The sequence below is a fragment of the Phyllostomus discolor genome, chromosome 8 (genome assembly GCF_004126475.2).
Source record: "Phyllostomus discolor isolate MPI-MPIP mPhyDis1 chromosome 8, mPhyDis1.pri.v3, whole genome shotgun sequence".
Classification (NCBI taxonomy): domain Eukaryota; kingdom Metazoa; phylum Chordata; class Mammalia; order Chiroptera; family Phyllostomidae; genus Phyllostomus; species Phyllostomus discolor.
Window position 1 is genome coordinate 67688749 of NC_040910.2, and position 25332 is coordinate 67714080.

At 43.2% G+C, this 25332-nt stretch overlaps 1 protein-coding gene across 4 annotated transcripts in view; it reads right to left on the reverse strand.

Annotated features, from left to right (window-relative positions):
• The window catches only part of DNAH9 (dynein axonemal heavy chain 9), a 335540-nt gene that overhangs the window by 305170 nt on the left and 5038 nt on the right, over positions 1-25332 (reverse strand). For 2 of the 4 annotated variants that reach the window (XM_028534618.2, XM_036032967.1), the window contains exons 2-7: positions 20449-20645; positions 17312-17470; positions 16082-16212; positions 11470-11681; positions 9657-9890; positions 395-562 (exon numbers count right to left, since the gene is read on the reverse strand). In XM_028534618.2, coding sequence (XP_028390419.1) covers positions 395-562; positions 9657-9890; positions 11470-11681; positions 16082-16212; positions 17312-17470; positions 20449-20645 — 1101 coding nt within the window. Of the gene's footprint in view, positions 1-394; positions 563-9656; positions 9891-11469; positions 11752-16081; positions 16213-17311; positions 17471-20448; positions 20646-25332 lie in introns of those variants that run through there. The other 2 variants (XM_036032969.1, XM_036032968.1) reach the window with 2 other exon arrangements.

The following is a 25332-nucleotide window of genomic DNA, read 5'->3' on the forward strand; positions in this document are numbered from 1 at the left end:
AAGCTAGGCTATGGCTTCATTTATCTCCCACCTCATCCCAAGGCACTAATAAAATTCTTCCCAGGTGTGCCTGATTTTCATGTAGCAGTTGCTGCTCAAAGCTTAAAGCTTTGGGAGCTGCAGGTGGCCACAGCTGCCACCATCATCCCATATCCATCTCAGCATCTCTGAAACCCTGGGTATCATCAGTCTGGAGCAGTCAGCAGTTCAAAAAGGCCCTCCCTGATTTTTCTTCTGACACAAAGAGTAATTAGGAATGGGCCTCCCTTCATAAAACCACTGGGAGTAGAGAGCTAAAGGAAAGAGGGAAAATGCAAGTAAATACCCAGACCCTACAGGCTGGAGGCATATGAGAAAGAGACCAAACTTGTGAGGTAGTCTCTGAAAGCCCTACCATGTTCTGGGGGTCCAGACAGTCATAGGAGGACTCCGAGAAGATCCTGCACAGCTCTTGAAATTCATCGTACATTTGCTGGACCTGCTGACTCAGGGCATTCCCTCTGAAGCCGCTGAACTCAAGCTTTTCCAGTTTGTGAAAATCCAAGGTTGTCTTCAGGAGATCCTGTACAGACAAGTCACAAGAGTGAAAATAATGATGATGATGATGATGACGACGACGACATGGTAACAACAACAGTTAATACTCAAATTAGTATGGGAAGGGCTGGAAATCACATGGGGGTGGTGGTTGCTTAGGAAATGTGAAGCCTGATTTGTGCTGTAACCTAATTAATAGATTGGGGTGGTGTAAATAACTCTTGGTTAAACTTGATAACAAAGCAAAGAGAAAGTACAAATAAAATAAAATTCACACCCACACCAAAGATCACATTTATGCTTCAGCCTTTCTGTGTTTCCTAATAAAAAATAAAATATAATAATAATACCATCTTTGCACGATTAGCGGTTTTACTACCAATTTTTAAAAAATTGGTTTCAAATGGACCATGTTATCTGCTTCTAGAATGACAGCTATTGTATGGGGATACTGACAGGAAAGTGAGTCCTTCAAACAGTCCTGAGGACAAGCCCAGAGGGGGACACCAACAGTCTCAGCAACTCCTGCCAAGAAAACAAATCTGCAGAGTTCTGCCAAGCACATGCAACACAGCACACCATGTGGCCAGCTGGGTGTTAGTGGGCAATTGCTTGACACCTCTGTGTTGGGTTTCTTCATCTGTGACAGGATAATAATAGTGAGAGGAAAGTAAGTGAATTCAGGCTTAGGATTTAGGCCAGTGCCAGCACGCAGCAACTACACAATAAATGCATATTATTGTCACTGTTGTTGGTATGGCAGTGTCCCAGCTGTGCTCAGAATTAAGTGGCAGGTGGACAATGCAACCCAGAGCCTTGGGGAGGAGCGCCTCCTGAGTCCATGGAAGCCATGTTACCTCTGATAGGACAGGAGCCTCCAGAACACAACTAACATGACAGAGGTAGCATTTATCTCTCATGAAAACTGGTCTGAAATCACAAAACCTCCAAACCAAGACATTCATCCCATTACAACTTCCAGGCTATGTGCATGCCTCTTCAATAGGAAAGAGGGAGAGGTACCTTTGTGTGACATTGGCAAACATTTGGCACGGGTCCCTGGGAGGGGTCTTCTACCCTGAGGAAGTTTGAAAGGCAAGAAGAAGAAACATGATGTCATGATGCTGGAAACCCAGTAGGTACTGGTTCTGCTCTAGGCAACTCCCTCTGCCAGTGGCCACTGCTAGAGGTCAACCCATCTGACTAGCAGAAGGCTGCCCAACTCCTTTCTCTGGCAGGGACTCCAAGGCCAGCAGCACTAACAGAGGCATTGGGAAGTGGTAAGACATCTGACTGTCTCCACGCTGCCAGGACAGCACCCGTGCAGCCTTGGCAGCCACCTAACAGCCCTTCTTTGCTCATCCATGTTCAGGCATGGCTGTCAGTGAGTAGCTGAAGCAGGAGAGTAGGGAAGAGAAAAGGACCAACCAAGGAAAGAAAGACATAAACCTGCAGTAGGAGGTCTTGCCACTGATGGTGGGAAATGGGGCAGTCTATATTTTAAAACACGTTCAACTTTATAAACTGGGAGGAAAACAGAATGAATTAAACTTAAATGAAATTGACTTAAGTAGTAACTCAAATCATTCAAAGAGTGCTTAGTTGTAATCAATGTTAAAGGAGAAGCGTATTTGTGCTGTGGAATGTCACCTAGGTACCTATTTTTCATAATTTCACAGATGTCAATTTCAATACTTAGGAAATACTCTCCAACCATTTTAAGAGACTGATGCATCTTGATGTGTTTGATTGCATTAGAAAACTATATTATAATTTTGTTACAGTATTTTATTTCTCAAGAATACTTGAAATACTTGTGACTATCCATGGTCTTGGGTAGTCACAAAGTTGTTTTATCTCCAATCTAACAGATAAATCATAGGCATTAGATAAATATTTATTTAATCATTTTATTTTCTGGAAAAACTCCGGTCACCAAAAACAATAGATATATACATTGCTTCATTTAATTTAAAAAACACATGATGAGCAACACATTTATTTGGGGTTCAGTTCAAAGTCTTAGACCTATTCTTCCTTCTCTATTAATGAGGCCCAAATTTTCACTACGTCATTCTGCTGCACTCTCTCCCCTCACCCTTCATATGCTTTCTTTGGGGCTTTTACACCTCTGGAATTACAATATTCTACTTGGCATTTTATTATTTTTTTAAAATTTTCTGTGCATTTTCCTCAGTAGGCTGTAAATACCTCAGAGGGTACTAGTGTATCTTCAGTCGCTGGAAAAAGGCCCAGATGCTGAGATATATTTGTTAAATGAATGAATATATGATCTTCGGCCTTTGACTTATCTACAGCACATCCAGGAGAAGGTGATAGGGTGGTAGAAAATCTAAGAAATAAGGGCCCAGGAGCAACTGAGAAAATTAGAAAAGAGGAGAATTACAAAGCAAGGCAGAACTGTGCCTTTAAATGTTTGCAGGGCCTTGGTCAAGTACAATGCAGAACCCTGCACGGCCCTCCTCTGAGGACAGAGTGAAGACAAATGAGCAAACAGAACAGATTTGGCTTCATCTAGTAGGTGGAACTTACAAAATGTTTTGTATTTGACCTACAAAAATGGCAATTTTATGTGGTTCTACTGAATAAAACAAAATTGTCTTATGTTACAAATGTCCAGCTACAGCAGGGCCACAAAGAGAGGTAGCGAGCTTTCCATTTCTGGGTGGACTGCAGAATAGAAGTATTGTAGAGAAGATTCCTGAATCTGACAGGAAATTGTCTTGCAATGGTAGAAACAGATGTATCATAGTAACTGTGACTATATCTTTGACTCTTAATGTAGCTCTTTCATCATTTATTTAAAAGTCCCACAAAACAGATGAAAGGCAATTTAAACCAATAAGAGGTTTAAATGATACTTTTAAATGCCCATTTTTATTCATCATAGTAGTAAACATGTGAAATTCATTATGCCATACACAGGCTGAAAATGTCAACTTGAAGGGTAGGCTCTGCAGCACCGTGAGGAAAGCCTGGGACAGAGCCGGAAACCCTGGGTTCATACAACCCTGGCCTGTCATTTACTAGCTATGTAGCTTAAAGTAAGACACAAATTTCTGAAGCCTCACTTCCCTAACCTGCAAGTGAGTTTGCTAATACCTGACCTGCTGTGGGGTTACCGAATTCCATGGAATGTGCCATGGTGGTACTTGAATAAAGGGGAGCCACTGTAATGAATTATTGTTACCTGATGTCCTTAGGTAAGGCTGGTGGATAAGAGATGGGTAATGGCTGATATACATGTGCTCCTTTCCAGTTAGCACAAAGAGCATGGAGTCCCAGGTGGCTGACTGGGCCAATTGAGTCCTGTTCTTAAGAAAACCCATGCAACTTTTAAGGGAGTAGTGGGAGAGGCTCCCATTTGTGCTGTGGCCCCTAAGGTGGAGAATCAAACTCAGGGATAATGGCAAGACCTGCAAACACAGCCCGTACTTGAAGGGGAGGTCATGCTGCCTATCTTAAATGTCTTTGGAATTCATTAAGGAAGAGCACAAAGCAGACATTCATAGATGAAAACCTCAAAAGGTCATTGGGAAAAAGACTGTTTCTTTACCTTAGGACAGCGGCCGACCTTATGCAGCTAATGGTCTCCTACGTGACCACAGGCTCAGGCAGGGCTGAAAGGGACGCCAGCCCAATTAGGCCTGAATGAAAGGAGGCAGCAGAGTGACTGGAGGTGGCAGAAAGAGCAAGGGAAACACGGTTGTATTAGGTCAGCTTATTACCTATCTCCCTGCTAATCACCTCGCATAAAGCCTCAGCAGGAAATCATTCTGCCTCCAGTGAGTCACAGCTTTACAGAAAATTTATAATGAAAACAGTGAGGGCTCTCTCCAAGCTGCTTGCGTACTGCATTGTTTGGAGGGCAGAGTCTGCAAGCCAACACATCAATGGGGGATCTGCAGCATCTATGACATTATGGCACAAAAATGAACTCTGTTTGGTTTGTGTATATGTGCATGGTGTAGGGTATGAATGTGGGGGCCTGTATATGGTTTGTTTGGGATGTGAGGGGGTGTGTTGGTTATGTGTATTGTGTGTAGGGTATGTGGTCTCTGATGTGTGTGAATGTTGTATGTGTATATACAGTGTGTATATGTTTTGTGATGTGTATATGTGTATGTCATACATGTGGTATTTGTGCAGTATGTGTACAGTGGTCGTACTCTCTGTGTGTCTGTACTGTGTGTGCAGTATGTATATGTGGCATGGTGTATGTGCAGTATGTACTGTATGTATGTACAGTGTGCTGTATGTGTCTGTGCAGTATGTACTGTATTGTGTGTGCAGTATGGATATGAGCAGTATGTGTATGTTTTGTGATGTGTGTGTGTTGTATGTGTGTTGTTTGTGTGACTTGTGTCTGTGTAGTGTGTGTACTGTGTATGTGCATATGTGGTGTTTATGTGCAGGGCATATATGTGCAGTGTGTGGTATGTGTGTGATGTATGTTGTGTCTGTGCAGTGTCAGCTGTGTGCATCTGTGATGTGTGTGCACTGTGTGAGTTCAGTGCATATATGTACAGTGTGTATGTGCTGTGCGAGTGATGTATGCAGTGTGCTACTATGTGTGTGCAGCATGTGCCTGGTGTGATGTATGTGCAGTACGTATAATGTGTGTAGTATATACATGTGTGATGTGTGTATGTGCTGTGTGCACACTGTATTATTTGGTGTAGTGTGTGGTATGTGTTCAGTGTGTGTACTGTATGTGTGTGGTGTGGTGTGTGGTGTGGTGTGTGGTGTTGAGTTGTAGCATTCAGCAGGAAGACAGGGTGAGGAAAGGAATTAAGATGCATCTGAAAGGCTCTTTTCTCCTTAGATTCTTGACTATTCAAATTGGAAAGATTTTATACATGTTTGGTATTTCCTTAGTAAAATGTAAAGTCAAATACACCCCCTTCATGGAATGTGAATTACAGTTTTACCCAAATGACTTATTTAGAAAAATGACCTAGAAATCATGTTGTAAAAGCAGAGTGTGCAAAGGCAGCATGGAGTGTGTAAGGCAGAATAAAACCACAGAACCACTTTGGGGCCTTCAACGTGGAGGAGGGGGAGAAAGCAGACTTCTTAGAACCACCTAGGAGACGTCCAAGTTTGATGAAAAGACTGTGCTGGGACCCACATGCCCCCAGGGTACAAATCCCAGCTAAACCTGCCTGAGCCCTGTGACAACAGCCAGGGAGTAGATGTGCTGTGCTCCACTGTGCTTATTGATTACAGTGAGGGTGTTCAAGCTGATAGCAGACTCAAGAGTTGGAAAATTTTAGTTTAAGATAAATAGTTATAAGCCTAATAAGTAATGCATATGTTAAAGCTATTATTTCAGAAATTACAAATAAGGCCCATCCTGGCTCCTGGGAGAGACAGCCAACCTCCTGGGGCACTGCTAGAGATTATGTCCTGGGGACAACTGGAGGCATCTGGGCCATTGTGTTCCAGGGAGAGACAGATGACCACCCGTCCCTGGGAACAGCTAACAGCCCAGGACAGGAATGTTGCAGTTTCTTTCACCTAATTTTCTCTGGATTTCAAAATCCTCACCACACCTTGTTTATTCCTTGTTATAAAAGGCTGACTTAGAAAGAAAATGTAAGACAGTCATTAGGGTAATGACCTGCTGTCTTCTTAGATCACAAGCCATCTGAATAAAGTGCCCATAAAGATTCAACCCCTGTTCTGCTTATTGGGTTTGGCACGTGGCAGGCAGCACAACCCCTGGTACCTTTTCCAGTTTCAAAGCCTTGCTCTTGAGACCCTTGAAAGGGTGCAAGCTCTGGCTTAAGGTGGGCTCTTGAAATGTGTTAGTTTTTTTTTTTTTATTTTTCTAGGCTCCTTCCTTTTCCTGCTCAGGCTAAGCTCTCTAAGAGATAAGCTGTGTCACTGTGATGAGGAGGAGGACAGTGGCCTTCTGAGAATGCAGGTACTGCACATACTGCAGACCTGCTGAAAGCTGCTCAGGAATATACTGCGCAACACCCCCACCCCACCACCAGCTCACCCCACCTTTATTTTAAAGTATCCAGAGGGGAAGAGTTGATCTACATAATGAAACTTCCTTGTGCAGAGAAAAGCAACACAAATCAGAGGGAAGGAAATGAAAGAGAACTATGGACATTAAAACCCAGCCATTCACAGCATAACTCTGGATGTGAGTCTGTACAAGGGTAGTAGACACACTGATGTCATTTTATTAACTGAGCTTTGTGTATTTATTAATTGCAGCTACCCACGTCTCAGTAGCCACATATTGTATTAGATAGCAAAATGAATAAGGCTAGGTTCATACTAATTCTTGTTGGAGAGAAGCAGATTAATCCCATTTAAACAGGCATCGATCACAGAGATACACAGAATGTTAACTAAAGGGCTACATGAAATCTGCTTGGAGACGGTCAATAGTTCCATGTCGTACTGCACTGAGCTGAGTAGGAAGAGGTGGGGGAACTAGAAGACAAGGGTATGAGGCTGAGCAAATGATTTGAAGATGAAAAATGAAAGAGGGGAGGAAATACTAGGACAGGGGAAAGGAGCAGCCACAGGGAAAAGGAAAATTATGGAAATTCAGGGTAAACAAAGAACTAAGAGAAACAGAGACAGAAAACTTGGATAACAGAGAAGGGAAAGGGAGACAAGTAGAAAGAGAAGAAAGAGGAAAGAGAAAATAAAGGGAAAGGCAGTAAAGAAAGGAAATAGTAGAGTTTGCCCTAAGGGCAAATAAGTAAGCCAGAACACAGGACAGAAAAGTTAAGACTGGACAAAGCAGGAAGACTGAGAACATGGTGACCTTCAAGTTATCCTCTAATTAAACAGGGGCAACTGCTTTTCCTGCATCTGTGCCCTTGATTCAGAAAGAAAAAAACAGCCTGAGAGTGGACTCTTGTGAGGGTAATGACTCCAGGGAGGCTGGTGGCTTTGGCTTCCTGTATTTACTTGATATACCCTGCAGATTAGGCGCCCTGGTGTCAGAGTAGCTGACTATATGCAAAGTCACACCAGGAGCTAATGTGCATAGGACTGGGGCCCCAGCCCCACATTCACTTCTGACCTGTGCTCTGCTTTCATTCCAGGGCCAAGACAGGGCTGGAGAGCCTGCAAGGCTGTGTACCATAACAGCAGGCACTCCACCTGGTCAGCTCATCTAAACAACAGCAAAAGGACTGATGTGGGAGGTGAGAGGAATACAGTGGAGGGGGAGAGGAGGAGAGGCTACACATCAAAAATTGAGATGGAACTGCTTGCAGGGGCACAGGCATGGTGGGATAACGGGGGCGGGGGGGGGGAGCAGGGAAGAGGCATTTAGGATATCAATTACTTATACTTTCCATGATCCTGATGCAGGATTTAAAGTGCACCTTTCAAAAGATCTAGCTTCAGGCTTTCTCACTTATACATTTTCTCTCTCTCTATGCTCTTCCTCATCTTCTTTCCCCAGCAAATTCCTAATCCACTTTCAAAATTTACTTCCTCTTGTGCTTACCGCTTTTTCAGAGCCCCACTGAGTTAGGGATTCCTCTTTCTTGCTCCCAATCACACATCAGTTTTTGCTCATATCATGGTATTTAATACACCTCACTGAAGCTTCCTGGCTCTATGTCTTTCCGTCCTTGGGTATCCTCCAGTAGTCTATGCCGTCCTGTGCTATAGCTGCTGGTCCAAGGGCTTCTTATAGGTAAACCATATTTCAGTCATCATTGTATCACTAGTGCCTGCTCAAGGCCTGGTAAATAGCAGCATTGGATCAGTGTTTGGGAAGGGAAATGAACAAATTCAATCTCATATTCTTATCCTCATAATCACACAGTTTGTGCCATTCATCCCAGCCTCTTCCCAACATATCCCCCTCATCATCCTGAATCTCTGCTGACCATAGCTAGTGATATAACTTCAATCCTTTTTTGGTCTTTCTAGGCCATGGTCTTAATCTTGAACTTGACCTTGAATATCCTAAAGAAATTTTAGAATAAGTATGTATTCATTGTTTTATGTCCATTGTCCTTCCCTCAAAGGTCAGTCAGCAAATATTGATTGGTGAAGTGTTAAAAGACCAGTTAACCACATTACATTCTGAGGCTAAAACCAATCAAAATAAAAGCTTCATGTCTCCTCACCCTAGTCCTTAACTAATATTCACTTTCACTTTTAAATAATTGGGGAGAGACACAACTTTGAGCAAAAGTCACACTTATCTTGCACTGGGATTTACTAGTCTGGTAGTGGAGAAGGGCAAGTTCAAAGTATTGGCTTTCTGGGTATAGGCAGCTGCATCCAAATCAGCTTACTTGAATTTTGCACACCAAACTATTTAGCAAGGGTGTATTTGAAACAAAGTTTGAAGATTATGGGCAATTTGAAGACCAACTGAATTAGTTGACGGAATCTGATAGGGGACTCAAGACTTGGAAAATTTTAGCTTAAGGTAAAAGTCATAAGTCTAGCAAGTAATGTGTATGTTAAAGCTTTTGTTTCAGAAACTAAAGATAAGGTCTGTCCTGGATCCTGGGAAAATAGCTGACCTTCTGGGGCACTGCTAAAGATTACTGCCTGGGGACAACTGGAAGCATCCGGGCCTTCTTGTTCCAGGGAGAGACAGATGACCACCCTGCCCAGGGCAGTTAGCTGTCCCAGCCTCTGAATCTCAAAGCCCTCACCGCACCTTGTTCATTCCCCATTATAAAAGGTCTGGCCTGGATCATGAAGACAAGATGGTCTGTTAGGGTATGAACCACCATCTTCTCAGATCACCGGTCATCTGAATAAAGTGCCCATAAAGATTCAATTGCTGTCATTGCTTATTGGGTTTGGTAGTGACAGGCAGCCCAAATGCCAGTGTCTTTTCCAGTTTCAATCCCTTGGGCCTTCTTCCTAAATGGGTCTATAACCAGACTTTCCAAAACTTCTAATAGAATCACCATTATGTGATGATCAATCCAAATGATAAATCCAACTATTTGAATCTTACTGTGGGTTCTTCCAACCAATGGAGGGTTGACCACCATGTTGCATTGGCCATTTTCCTATTTTCTTTGTGGATCCTTGGATTGTTCACTCCTGTCTGGAGCTGGGAGCCTGGGGTGCACAAGCACACTCACCTCCACCACATGCAGCCGTCTCAGGAAGCCGTCCAATCGCACAAAGACCAAAGAAGACTGGAAATCCCACTCTCTGACTTCCTGGTTCCCTTTGAAGTATGTGTGCAGGTTCTCCCTTCTGTCCTGAAACACCTGCTTGAAGAAGTTCAAGGTGTCCATGACCACTTGCAGTTTTCTCTGACTTTCTTCTACCTCACTTTTTAGGAGGTCCTCTGGGCTGAGATAATCAGAGGCCTGGAATGCAAACACATTAGTGTCACTAAGCCTGGTTGCAAGTGCAGGACATCCCACAACTTTGCCAACTCCAGCTCTGAACAGAATAATTGACCCAGTAATATTTTTAGGAGTATAATATAAGAAACATGTGACTCCTCAGTTCCAAAGGTGGATTGGGGCCTGGGTTAAAGCCAAATAGCCAGTGATTGGCTTAGGGCTAGGCAAATGACCACTCAGAGACAAGAAACACCATGAGTCTTTTGTTGGGCCAGCTGGGGCTGAGGCAAGTATTCTTTCCCAGGTGTTCTTACTAACTTTAAATAGTAAAATAATTTAAGTGTAAGAATTCTTTAACTATAATTATTTCCCTGCCTCTGAGAGAATTAACCCGGAAACCCATGGAGCTGAATCTGTTAGACAGCTGCCTCCACCACCATGGGGCAGGGGGCAGATAAAACTGGGTCCTGAAGGCACCATGTAAGGCCTTACAGTAAGCCATGGCTAAAGCTAGTCTGATCTTGGTCTTTTGAGGTCTGTGAGCCAATAAATTATTTTTTTAGGTTGGGTTTCCTTACACTTTTAACCAAAAGATTCCTAGCTGACAAACATGGAATGATGGAAGGGCACTGGTCTACGAATCAAGCAACCTGGCTTCCAGTCATGGGTCCGGGGACCTTTGGCAACTTTGTTAGCCTCCTGGAGCCTTAGTCCACATCTTTAAATAGTAATGCTAATTTAATAAGGCTCTCCCTGCCTACCTCATAGGGCTCATCTGAAAATGTCCAGGATCATGAATGTCACAGCAATTTTGAGCCTGCAATGTGCTTCACAGATGTTAGTTATGATTAGCTCCTCTTTAAACATGTTCATTGGTTAGTCAGGGTCTCAGTTCCTTAGATAAAAAAGAGGCCAGTTTGGGGGAAGACCACCCAAACCTCCTTAAGACCTCCAGTTCTATTCACAGACACACTCCTGGAGGTCTCACTGCCCTGGTTGTTGCTACCAGTGTCCCTAGGATGGGGGAGCATAAAGCATGTGATCCAAAAGGCTGCTTTTCTGAAGCTGACAGGCACCGAGTTCTCCGTGTGTCCAGGGCACACAGAGCCTTGCCTTGTGTGATTTCATCAGAGCCCCACAATCACCCCACTGCCCTCTGAGATGGGCCTCTTCTCTTTACCACTGCAGAAAGGAAAGTGAGACACAGAGCAGATAAGCAACTTGACCAGGCACACACAGCTAACAAGTGGTGATGCAGGATTTGGCACAGAGATGTCTGACTCCAGAGACAGCATTCTCAGCCATCAGGCTTCACTGCTCACTTAAAACAGGCTGAGGGCACAGATCATGAAGGAGGTTGAAATTCACCACTCCTACCCTTCATCAGACCATGGGTTTTGGGTAGAGGGGAAAGGAAGACTATATATTGCAGAACTACTGAAAATGTCTTTGTGTGTTACTGGCTCAATTAGTAAAATAATTCAAGTGGGAGAACTCTGAGGACTGTAATTATTTCCCTGCACTACACTTTACTCTCCTCTGTGATTCAATGCCAACCATCCCCCACGGAGGGGTCACCAGGGGTCCTGGGGCAGCCAACCTGCTGGACGAGAAGGTTGCAGATCTCTTGCAGCAGTACAGTGAGCCGCCCTGGGGAGCAGTAGGACTTGCACGTGGCCCAAATCAGACAGACCACATGGAGCAGAGGTCGCAGCCATGGCTTCACCTCTGGAAACTCCATGCTCTCTAGGGTTTCCAGGTGGCGGTAGAGTGGCATCAGGTGTGCGTAGATGTCCTTCGCTTCCATCAGAGCTGGAAGAAACTGAAGACAGTTACCTTTCTCTGCCTGGAGCTCAGATCCACCAAGTTGGAGTCCTGGAGACTGGGAAATAAAGGGTCTGAATTTCCCAAACTGAGAGAACAGAGAGAAGGCTGGTCCCCCAAAACTTTCTAGCTCTTAAGATAAGATATTGAAATCTGAAGAGCCCTGGGCAGCTAACATAATGGTCTGAGGAGGCTTTCTTATAACATTCCTATATCTGAACTTCTTGGCCCTCCCAGCTCCAGCCTGGTGCTCTGTGTGGGGAAGATACTTCATAATTTTTTGCTGATGACTTTGCTGCTGATATCTCCAAGGCAACACAAAATAGATGACAGAGGACAGATTTCAGAGTCAAAAAGATGTCTTCAAACATCAACCCAGACACTTACCAGTTGTATGACCTTGGGCACATTTAACCTCTCTGAATCTCAAAAAAATAGGCTGGACAGTAACTAATTTAAAGAGTTCTTGCCCTGGCTGGTGTAGCTCAGTGGATTGAGCACCGGCCTGTGAATCAAAGGATTGCAGGTTTGATTGCCTGGGTTGCAGACCAGGTCCCCAGTAGAGGGCACTAGAGAGAAGACCATACAATGATGTTTCTCTCCCCCTCTCCTTCCTTTCCCCACTCTCTAAAAATAAGTTCCTGTGAAGGTCTGAAGGTAATACAAATAGATTCTTCATACAAAGCTAGCATAGTGCTGGACCAAAATGGGCGTTCCATAAAGGGTAATGTCTCTGATGAATATTTGCTAATAAAGAATTTTATTGAGCTCTTATGGAGGAGAAGTCACAGGGAACAGAGAAATAGCACAGACTGATGATGACAAGAAAAGCCAAAAAATCTCCTACAAGTTCCTTTGACACAGCCCAGGAAGTGGAAGTGCCTTTCACCAATCATCTTATGGTGACAGAGAGGGGAAAGTAGAAAAACCAGTATCATGGGGTACTGAAGGCAAGTTAGAAGGAATGCAGAAGGCCACTGGTAAACTGAACAGCAAGGGAGTGTGTACAAAGATGAGTTCTTTCCTGGGTAAAACATTAGGCCCTATCATATGAAAGCAGATGGCCTTCATTATATTATATGGATAAGGCTCTGTGTTCATCCTAAAGGACGCTCAAAATATATACCATTTAGAAAACAGTTTCAATATGTCAGTCATTGTTCTACGCATTAGATATATACCCTCTCATAGAAAACCCTGTAAAGTGGCTTTATTACTTCTGCTTTCTTTTTTTTAAGATTTTATTTATTTATTTTTAGAGAGGGAAGGGGAGCAGAGAGATAGAGAGAGAGAAACATCAATACATCAATGTGCAGTTGCTGGGGGCCATGGCCTACAACCTAGGCATGTGCCCTGACTGGGAATCGAACCTGCGATGTGTGGTTCACAGCCCATGCTCAATCCACTGAGCTGCGCCAGCCAGGGCATCACTTCTACTTTCTAAGTGAGGAACTTAAGACCTAAGCAACTTGCCTAGGGTCTTCCTGTTCATCAGCCAGTCCTGCCTTGCTGAGCAAAAGCAAGATTACCCCAAGTTATTATGTTGAATCCCTGGCTTGATGGTTTGGGGGCTCACAATATGCAGGAGTTTGTGTTGTGAACATTTGTGCTTTATACCCCAAATGGAGTTGTGGAAAGTAGAATGCAAATCAAATTTTTGAAAGTCAAATGTCATGACATATTGATTAGAGCAGTGAATCTTAAAGTGAGGGAGCTGGGAGCAGCAAACCGTTGTGTGGGGAGGGGGCATGTCAGAATTCAGCAGCCATTCTAATGAGCATGAGCTTAGCTTTCATGGGTGTCATGAGAAAAGAAGCTGAGCCCAGAGGCCAGAGCAGCTTTCTCTTTATGATAGTTTTTTTGAGCAAAACTTTCTTTAATCATAATCAAATAAGCACTCCACTGATTTTAAGAGCACAGTGTTTGAGGATAGCCTCATTCGGTCCAGGGTGCAGTCACCTTGGCTCGCAAGGCAAATAAAGAAAAAGGGATGAAAAGAGTTAGGTTCACAACTTTTACAAACTGTAAATATAAAAGGCCAGTTGCACAAGACTGTTGCACAAGATTGCCCAGTAGTTTTCTGGGAAATCTTTAACAACAGGCTCTTCTGAGACAAAATCCTTTATTCATAGCATCTGCCAATTTCTGTTGTGTAAATATTACCAATATTACCACCATGTCTAGTCTAAAGCTACCAACTTGACTTCAGTGAGTGTTGGGGAGGACAATGTGAAAAGATTTGCATACAGTGGGCTCTCCTGAGAAACTGCAAGCCAGTTCAAGTCTGCTCCGGAGCACCACTGGACTTCGACATCTCTTCCACCTGCAAAAATCCTAGATGAGCCAACAGGCTGCACTATTTCAATCCTGCCCCTAGTGGCCAGAGATAACTCCCTAATTAGTCTGCTTTTTCCCTCCAGGATACTGTTGCTTCCTGTTCCAAGGTTCTTTATTTCCTAATCAATTTCACTTCAGACAACCTTGTTACAACACATTTGACTACATTTTTTTAACCTCCTTCTTCATTTGTCACTCTTTTCCAATTTAGGTCTACTAACCCAGGAATATTTATTTTCCTCTCCCTGTCCTCAGGCCTTCAGTAAGCCAATGAAAACCCCTCATATGACTAATAAGAGTAATGCACATAAAATGCCTCTAAAATATTTTTACTTTTCAAAGATTGCAACAAAATTTCTGACAAGGTCTATACTCAGTCCCTCTAATCAAAATTATTTTCTTCTATTATCCAAATGGAGTTATATATTTCAAGGATTTTTATTTTTACAGTAGTGTTTATCTGGTATTAGTATAATAGCTTTTTTCTAATTTCTTTTCATTGCCATTATATACTCTACTGCAAATAACTTTAAAGCTGGCATAGGGAACCAAATCTTTTATAACAAATAATAGTGTAAATAATCATAGTCTATTAATTTATTAATAATCAACTCACAAATATAATTCTACTACGTTTTTTTTAAATTTCAGAGTCCCAAATTACAGTCATGTGCATACCTCCCTTAAGATACTTATCATGTCTGCATATAACCTATAGTATTATTTAAATTTTCTCTGAACTGACCTTCATTTTAACTTAAATAAAATCACATAAAATGAGAACTTTGAATCACTAACATCAGTGGAAAACTGGCATCATCTATCAAAAACAGGTACCCTTTCACACATTTTTAAGTATGCCTGTCTATATACATCCCCCACAATAATCTCTCATACCAACAGTGGTATACATATCACCATTTTTATTGAACTACAAATTGGGAACAACAATCAATTCCTCTGGGACATGAAATCTCTCAGCGAAGCAATAAACCAAGGCCTCAAGGGGCGCTTTGTTCCAAGCCAGCTTTATGTGTGGGCAGAGCAGACTCTGTGATAAGACTTCAGGGCCAGAAGGACCTCAAAGCCTAACTACTTCTGCAAGTTCTTCTCTGTTATGGAGCCTGTGTCAGAAACTCCACCACTGCAACTTTCATTCCTGTAGCTGAGTGGTTTGCAAGCTCCCCACCATTTGGAGAAAAAGGTGGGACAAAGAATCAACTAATGTGCTAGGGACACAGGACACTCCCCTCTTTGACAGAGCAAATATATCTTTATTAGTTGTATGTTGTGGGACTGACATAAGAAATTGTCTTTAGAGACAGAGTACTGATAGAGAAAAAAATGTTTGGAAATCACTGTTTGGATTGAGTGTAAATCGTGTGAAATGGCAAATACCTCTGAAAGCACATTCTGACCTACAATCCTGCAGAGGTAGGTAGAGGTCTGAAAAGAGAAAGGAAAGAAGCAAAGTGCACTGTTGAGGGGAGAGGGAGCCCTGGAATAACTTAACTACTTCTAATTATAGACTTTGCTGGCTTTGCAATTTTGACAAGGGCTGATCTTGCCTGGTGCTCAGATGGCCAGGAAATTGCAGTCCCTTCTGACAGTAGGAATGGAAAAAGCAGAATGGAGCTAGAAATGGAATAAAGACCTCGAGGAGCCAGGGGCAAATAGGCCTGAATTCCAGAAGTAAGAGATAAAAACATTCATTTGTGCGGTGTGGAACAGTCAGTAAACCACTTGCACCTATATTATATCACAGCAGCCCAAGGAAGTAGGTGGGAAGTGTGTGTGTACCACAACCATGGGATACACCAGAACTCAGAGACTTAGGGGACTTTCCCTAGGTTACAAAGTGGTAGAAATGCAAACAGAGCACAGGATAGCTGCCTTTCTGCTTCTAGATTTGGTATTCTTATCATGCTAGATTGTGTGGGGTCAGAGGGTTATAAGGACTTAAAGCTGCTAAAATCAGAGAGAGAAGATAATTCAGCCATAATTATAAATTTGAGATAAATGTATTCACGAAAATACTTGCTGCTCCTCACCTGCTACAACATCTCTGAACATTGCCTGGAAAGCTGGGAAGTAGCTGCTCTGAAGCTTGTCCAGGAGCCCCGCCAGGCCCCTCACCTTTATTGTTCTGAGTTGATTGTAAATGTATTCCAGATCCTCAGACCTGTAACACCATGGAGGAGGTGAGTCCAGGTGAATGTCAGGGAACACCAGTCACATGGCGATGACCCCCCTACCCCCCAACCCCCCTGGCAAACAGACAGAGAGGAAGCTGCCTCAGGGGCTTCCACACAGGCTGGCTCCAGCCCAAGTAGCTGGGGCATCTGTGCCCAGAATAGCAAAGGCAAAAGCCTGCGTTGGGGACATGGTTCAACGGGGCAGCTCTAGGAGGTAACAGGAGGGAAAACTGCTGTGAACATCTGGTGGCTCAAAGGCTTGGCAGCTGGAGGTCATTAGCTCTTGCAGAAAGGTTTGGGGTGGGTGAGTGAGGTGTCAGAGTGAGGCTGTTAGAGCAGCACCCTGCAGTAGGTCAGCGGAACGGTCAGAACCAGGCAGAGGATGGGACATCTCAGTACAGCAGCACCAATGGCGGCTAAAGCCCTACAGGCACGCCTGGTCATGTGATATGGATGCTCCCTATTCAGTGCAAGGATAGGGACATCTGCTTCAAACATCTATCTCCTTTTGAGTAAAAGCTTAATCAGCAAAATGATAAATAGGAGCAAGGAAATGGGGAGCCAGAGGTGGAATCAGCAGGAGCAATAATTAGGCCTTTCTGGAAGTCTGTGGAGCTGGGACACAGAGGCTGGTGGGCTTTCAAGTGCTGCTGCTGATGAGCTGAGACCGAGGAGAGGCTTTTCTGCAGCCTACTGTCAAAGGACTCTTTTTCTTCAGCTTCTTACCAAAAGTGTGTGTGTGTATGTGTGTGTGTAGCCTTGACTGTCAAATGAGAAGGGAGTTGGCAAGTAAGAAAAATATATAAAAGAGAACTAATTAATTTTATATATACTTGAAAGAGCCTTTGAAGAAATGTCAGAAGATACACTGCCTGTAGCCCAGGAAGGAGGAGGGGCAACCACTGAACCCTACGAAAGTGTGCCTCTCCCAGAGTGTAGGAAAACTGCATGGACCCAAATGGCCCTGAGCTGTCTGCTCTAGGGGATGTGAGAAACGCCTGGAGGTGGGACCAGACTCATGGCTGGCTTCCCCAGGCCATGACCCTCTGTAAGACAGCTGCCAGGTCTGAGTGAGCATGTGCGTACCTGCTCTTCCAGAATTCCAACTCCACCTTAGGGGTGGGATTTTCCCCTTGTAGGAGCGGCTGGGAAGACTCTTTCTTGAGGACCAGCTGTACTTGGTGGCTCCACTGGATCACTGCAGACTCAATAGCATAGATGACAGACTTATCTGTGGAATCCAAGCTGTGAAAGGCCCAACAAATCTCTTGAAACATTGGAAATAACTTAACTCTGGGTGCCCCCTAAACCGAATCCCAAATTTTTAAAAGAATAGGTGGGAAATTCCATCTAATCCAGGCATTCTTTGAAAAAATTAAAAAAAACTCTACCTGGGGGCATTTTTTCATTGCTTTAGAGAGAAAGGGAGAGGGGGAAAAAGAGAGAGAAACATTGAGTGGTTGCTTCCCATACACACCTAGACCAGGGATTGAACCCATAACCTAAGTATGTTCCCTGACCGGGGATTGAACCCCCAATCCTTTGGTTATAGGGTGACACTCCAACCAACTGAGTGATGCTGGCCAAAGCTAGTCCTGTCATTCTTAACTTTCACTGGACAGTAGACTGATAAGTAGTCAATTCAAAGTATAGATCCTCCCCAGACAAAATGCTTATGCATGCATGCATACACAATTACTCAAGACAGTGTTCACCAATATTCTGAAGCCTAGTTTAAGAATTTCAAATTCTGTGAAGTCTTTCTGTCAATGAAGATATATACTAGACAGGAAACATTTGCACATCCACCCAGACCTTGTTTGAATCCCAATAATGTCAGTAGCCTTTCAACTTGACAAAGCAGTGCATTCCTCAGTAGGTGGCCTCTCTGTAGGAGAAAATGTGTCTCTACATGGAAACACATCCACCTTTCTGTGATTTCCTCATGTTGGTCTTAGTTCTGGCCTCTGCATCAAGAGGAAATTGGTTACTTCCTTCTCCCCAAAACAAATCACCAGTGATCTGAATACCAATGTTAACTTCACTCTGTCCTTGCTTTTCTGGGAAAGAATGGAATTCCCAAGCATTCTACCTCATCTATCTTTTTAATAAACAAACAAACCAGGAATATTTTAGAAGGACTTAAAAATGAAAAATATATTTTGATTTGCTTTTTCATTAAGTTCTAAATAAAAATTGTTTACGCCAAGAACTTGACACAAATGACAAAGAAAGGGAGTCTATCATTCATATTTTCATATCAGGAAACCACCTTTGCTTAATTTAATCACAAGCGATTACATTACGGAAGGTATTAAAGGGAGAAGATGCTCACCTTCCTGAAATATGATCCAGCCTTTTGGGAAATTATCAAGTTTGAACAAAGGGTGATAAACTCAGTAATGATTATATACACAGACACTGAATGTTATGTTAGATAGAATACAAAAGGAACAGGAAAATGGTAATTTATATTTATTTATTGTGAAATTGAATATTTTTATTAAACTAAAATAACTTTTCCATTTAACTGGGAAATTGCTTCAAATTATATTGATATATGTAGCAAATTACTTCTAGTAGCAAAAACTCATTATAAAGTACATTGCCATCCCACGCATTACTTATTCTTCAGATCAAATCATGGGCCCTGAACATACAACAATGACAGTAATGCATTGGGAAACTCCAGGCATTAGGGCAGTCTGAGCCCATGCAGGAAGATGGCCTGTTGCCACGAACACATAGAGATGCTGGGTAGTCTCAGGCACCTGCGGCCAGTTGGCATTTGTGCATTTGCCCAACTTATTGGATGGAGGTCATCTAACTTGGAAGTCGCCCACTTCAGCTTTCATTATGACCTCCTTCCCCCAGATTATCCTTAAAGGTGCACATCTAGTGCATCTTGGATATCAGCAGGCCTTGCCTTTTGACTTTTGGTCCATCCCCAATCTCAAGTTCCTCCAACTTAGTCATAATAGTTAGCTACCATTTAGTAAGTGCCATCATATGCTAAGTGCTGTCCTAAGAGCTTTATAGATACTGTCTCACAAGGACCTGAGTGAGAGGCAGGTGCTAAGACCACCTATATTTTACAAGCGAGAAGAAAATGTAGTCTGGGAGAGATTAAATGACTGCTTATATGTGACCCTTCAGCATGTGGCAGAGCCTGGAGTAAAAGCTGGGATCCAGAGCTCTTCACTAGGTTCTACATGACCTTGCCTCATAGCCTTCCCATTTTATTCCACACACTCAAGGAAATGGTAGAGATAGTGGATTCTGCCATGGTTCTCCACCCGTCCATGTTGCTGTGTTGACCCCCAAAAAACATTTTAATATTGGACTCTAAAACATTAAAAAAATGACTTTCTTAGTGCTACCAACAAGGGTTTTAAATGAAACTGACACTAGTATTTTTATTTTGTTGAACCAATAGATGAAATTTTTTTCTGTGTTTGAGTAATCCCCTGTACCTAAGCATCCTGTTAGGAGCTCCCCGCTCCAAAAAAAAATGCTGGGTAGAATATAACAAACTACATCATTTAGATACTTAGCCTGGCTTGAAAGAAAAATAAAAATACCTCATTTTATGAGGGACGCAGACAAAGATATCTTGTAGCTGGAATGGTAAATAGAGGCCGATGGCAGACATAATTCCTAAAGGAGAAGAGGCTTAGGTTTTAATGCCTACTTGGGCACAGGAGGTGTGGACTTCAAGCTCTAACAAAGCCAGATCTGTTTCCATTTGGAAAAAAATCCCCAGGACCTGAAAAAAGTCTCCAGCTGCTGGGGGAGGAGGGTCTGGAACTGTAACAAGAGCCACCAGAATGAGTTCTATGGCATTATGTGCTGGGTAAATGCTGGGAAGTGGCGTGGCTGTCTCCCAGACTGGACCTGGGCCTTTGCCAACGATGAGACACTGTCCTGATAAGCAAAACACTGAAATCAGTGTGGCTGTTCTCCGCCCTGACATAATTCTGGGTGGAAAAGAGGCCATGATGCTATGGTAGCCTTAAAAGACTTCAGGCAGGGGGACTGGGACAAGGGTAGCAATCAACACAAAACATACAGTCCGAGGATGTTGGCAAACAGCAGAAGTGGGCTTGTGTGCAGCACAAGGACATGTGCAAAGTCAGGAACAGAAAAGTCATAAGGAAAACACTCAGATAAACCAACTTCTCCCATATCACAGAGACCCATGTGGCTAGGCTGGCGGTACTTACACAGTCTCACTTTCAGAATCCCAAAATGCCATTTTTTCTGAGCCTGCTGGAAGAGGCAACAAAGTCTTCCCCCTCCTGTGCTCAAGGACAACCATGAGGTCACACTGGAGGCTGTGGGCATGCTGCTGGACATCTTGACATACCACAGGGGGCCAGTCTAGGTGATTCTTCTTGTTGGCCAAGATGGGGATAACAACCTGGAAGAAAGGTGCACAGGGAAGAAAGGCAGATGTTCTACATCTGAGAACTTACAGAAAGACTACTTTGAGAGAGGCCCAGAAAACTATGCACGACCTTTTGCAAGTTACTATGCTGTAAGCCTGATATTAAAAAGCAACATTTTGTTGTGCTTTGACATCTGATAAAATCAGGAGAGCCTCGGAGAGCCTATCACAGCTTCCTTCCCTCTTAGCTCCTACACATAAGGTCCATTGGTCAAACAGTCCTCCTTATCAAGGAGAAGAGGCATAGTTGCTGCTTATCCTAGAGGAGTGGGCTTCAGGTCCCTGCCAGCCAGTGGAGTTATTCAAACAAGTCAATTTCATTCTCCCACAAGATCCAGTGGAAACCACACATGCTTAATACTACAAAGCTTGCCTCCCACAGCTCCTGGTTTTTCTCTCTGCTCCCAAGGGCAGCCCCAGGTGGCCCTGTGTGGCATGGTGTCCTCCTCCTTTGGGTTGTGAGTATATGTGACTACTCAATTGCTGTCAGTGTCATTTGACCTGTGTTCTGCAGTTAGCCAGCACATTAACGCTAGGGCAGGAGTGCCTCCCTAATCAACAGGGTGAATAAGAGGTGATTAAAACATATACAAAGGCCAGAGGCAAAACATAGCACAAGTGAAGGCGAAGACGACCCTCTGTCTCCAGGGAGTGTGATGCAGCATCTAAAAAATGTAAAGCAAAGTTGAACATCTTGCAGCTCTCTGTAGGGTGAACATTAGTTTGTTTGGGACACCCAACATAGTTTCTCTTCCTTCAGTACCCATCTCCAGATCCAGAGGTGAACATTATGAATAAATCTGAACCAGTGAGTCAGACCAAAGTCTCTTATCTGAATTTCTGGAGAAGCCTTCTCTTGTTTATGAGTGTGGAGCTACTAGTGGCAATCTTGCTCCCACATGGAGCCAATAGGGAGAAGAGGGATTTTACAGGTGGGGCGGGGGCAAGGCCAAGGCCTATGACATCCTTCGAGCTCCTGCCCTTGAACTTTTTGAGCTAGGTCAAATTGAGTTTCTATCACTAGCAACTTAAAAAGTTATAATTAATACAACTCACTAGGAAACTGCCTGTTAAATGCTCACAACTAATATAAAGGGAGCACTATAAAGAAAAAGAAAAAATCCAGTAATGTGATAAGAGGCTGTTAAGTAAATAATGAAAAGCAAATATGCATTTATATGGTTGGTTGGGCTCTATATATGACTAATAAGTCTGTGTGGCTACAAAATAGATCTAACATGTAAAATTCAAGAGGGTGATCCCTGCCTGGTCAGCCTGAAAATAATCACTGAACTGAGAACTTATAATTACAGGTGAATCGAGAGTTCCAAGAAATAAAATGTTACAAGTTGAGCTCAACCCACATTCATGTTAAGAAAGGACCCTTTGGACCTAGGGCAGAAATGATAAACAAGAGGGGGAGAGCGTATAAAAAAGAATTTTCCTAAGATCTCAAAGGGAGGTACTGCATCTTATTGTTGTTTACATACGGGCAGTCCTCCCTTGGATCTGGCATATAGGAAGCACTCAATAGATGTTCATAGAAGAATATTTGCTGTCTGAAGAAAAAGGGTAGGTGGGTTTGGTTTGGACTTTGGAGGGCTTTCAGTGATAGGAAGATAATGAATGTGAACTCTATGAAATTAAAATTCACTCATTCCCTTATTTAGTGAATATTTATGGAACATCTACTATATGCTAGTACTATTCTAGGTGCTGGGAAGGTACACCGGTGAACAACACATACAAAGATTATTGACCTCATAAAGTTTATATTCTAGTGGAGAAAGAGTCAATGAACAAGAGCTATGGAGGGGGGAAGAGCAGATGAAGAGAATCCAAAATGTGGGGTGGAGGGTTTGCAATTGTGAATGGAGTGATTGGTGCAGGCATCACTGAGGTGACATTTGAACGAAGACTGGGGAGGACTGGGAAAGTGCTGTATACATTGTTAAGGGAAGTGTATGTATTGTGGTTAGAAGGAACAGACAGTGGAAAGGCCCTAAGGTGGGAGCATGCTTAGTATGGGCAAGGAGCAGTGTAGAGGGCAGCAAAGCCGAAACAGGGTAACAAGAGTAGGGGTGAGTGAAGGGAGTCAAATTACATGCAGCCCTGCCTATAGAATTTTGACTTTTACTCTCAGAGCAATGGAAATCATTGAAGGGTTTTGAGCAAGGGAGTGATATGGTAGGATCACTCCAGCTGCTGCATTGAGCACAGACTGTAGGGGGAAATGTGGAAAAAGATCAGATAGCCAGTTATTACTATTATACAGAAGACAGTGGCTGGCACAGGAGGGATTAGGGGAGACAGTAAGAAATGGTCTGATTCTACATAAATGTGGAAGGCTCAGCTTATGTGATTTTTTAAGGGATTAGTTGTGGGATTGTGAGAAAAAAAAACAGGCATCAGGATGACTCCAAGTTTTGAGACTTAAGCAACAGGAAGAATGGAGCTGCCATTAGATGTGGGAAGAGAAGAGTGGAGTCAGTTCTCGAGGGATGTTCAGGAGTATGCTTTCGGACACATTAGAATTTTATATATCTATTGGACTTCTAACTGGGGAAACTGAGTAGTCAGCTGGGTTTGGCATTTGGGAGTTCAGAGGAGCAGAGAAGGCTGGAAATGACAAAGTTGGGAGGTGCCAGGTACAGATGGTTTGTAAAACTCTAAAACCGAATGGGCACCCTGAAGGAATTAAGCACAAAAGATGTCTAAGGAATGAGCTGTAGGGCCCTCCCATTTTAAGAAGTTGAAAGAAGAGGTGGTATCTCCTATGAAAACTAAGAAGGAATGGCCAGGGAGACAGGGAGAAACCAGAAGACTAGTGTCCTGGAAGCCAAGTGAAGAAAGTTCTTCCAGAAGGAGAAGCTCGTTAGGAGCTGGGCCGAATCCTGCTCACTCACAGGGCATGCAGGGAAAACACTGAGAGTGGAGGTGGGCGGTGACACGCAGAGGTTCCTTAAGTTCCCTCCCATGCAGTATGAGGGCAAACACCTGACAAATGAGTATAAGATAAAACAGGAAAGGCATGGGACCCAGCAGGGACAGACACATAGGCTAGAGTTTGCTGTAAAGGAACCATAGAGATGGGATGATAGATGGTGGGAGGAATGAGTATTTTGTTTGATGGGATTTATCTAGTGGAGAGGGAAAAAATAAGGATGTAAAAGAGAGGGGAGAATTGCTGGTGCTACCTCCTCAAGATGAGAATGGGAGGATTCAGAGCACAAGTAGCAGTTTTGGTTTTAAGGCTGGCATCGGATGACAGCAGACAGTCCATCTCAGCAACAGAAGGAATGGCAGTGGATGTGCCTACAGATAGTGGCATATGGGGTAGGTATAAGAGTTTGTAGAAATTTCATTGTCTCCATTTTTTAAACTAAGAAAGAACATCACAGAGTGAAGCTGAGAGAAGAGACTTTGGCCATGCAGCTGAGCACCCCAGGGAGAACTGGACTTGGGCAGAGCAAAGAGAAAAGGACAGGTCAGGAGAGTGAGAAGACTTTTAAGTGGGATGCAGAGTGACAGTAATTCCTGTCGTTTATGGATTACCTATAACATAACTCTGTTCCAGCTGTCCTAACATATTACTACTAAGTTTCATGAGACCCCTACTGGGTAGTTTGACCCTGACAGAGGTGAGCTAACCTGCTCACATCATGCTGATGAATTTGATAGAACCAGTTTTTTTTATATATATCAATATTTTTTGTTATTTAGTCCTTCTATTTAGCTATATCCTTCCAGATCAAAACACCCAAACAGAAAATTATGTTCAGAGAAAAAGCATTTAGCTGGATAATAGAGCATATTATTATAACATATTCCCAATACTACTTACCCTATTTTTAAACTTAGTCCTCTTTTCTCTTTTTAAATTTTATTTTTCAATTACAGTTTACACTCACTATAACTTTGTATTAGTTTCAGGTGTACGGCATAGTGGTTAGACAACCCTATACTTTACAAAGTGATCCCCCCCATATCTATGGTCCCCACCCAGCACCATACATAGTATTACAATACTATTGATTATATTCTCTATGCTGTACCTTACATCTCCATGACTATTTTGTAACCGCCAGCTTGTGCTTCTTAATCCCTTCACCTTTTTCACCCCTCTGGCAACCATTAGTCCGTTCTCAGTATCTATGAGTCTGTTTCAGTTTTGCTTGTGACAGAACCAGCGTTTGAACCCAGCTCTGTCACACCCCAAATCCCAGGCTCCCTCTACAAAACACAGGACTTCAAAAGAGCATTCAAGTTTCAGAGCTCTAGGACAGATAAGCTGGCGGCAGTGAATAAAGTGACTGGGAGAGAACTTCCTGCTTTGGTCAACATCACACTTGATGCACCCGCCCCCACCTATCCCCACAGAAAGCAGAGGAATACTTCTCTCAGCCAGGTGGGATTTTTTTGATTTCGTGATGCTGAGTGAAGAGGTCGAAGGACAAGGGGATTGAGCTGCACAGTACAGAGAAGAGAGAAGACAGAAGGGGAGGGACGGGCTTCCGGGCTGGGGGTAAGGAGAGTTTACAGGGGGCACTGGATCACCTCCAGGGTATATGAAAGAAGATGGGAGAAAAGTGGTTGAATAGCTTAAGAATCACCATTGGAGGTTTTGAGAAATGAAAGTAAAGGCTTGGATGTATTTTAA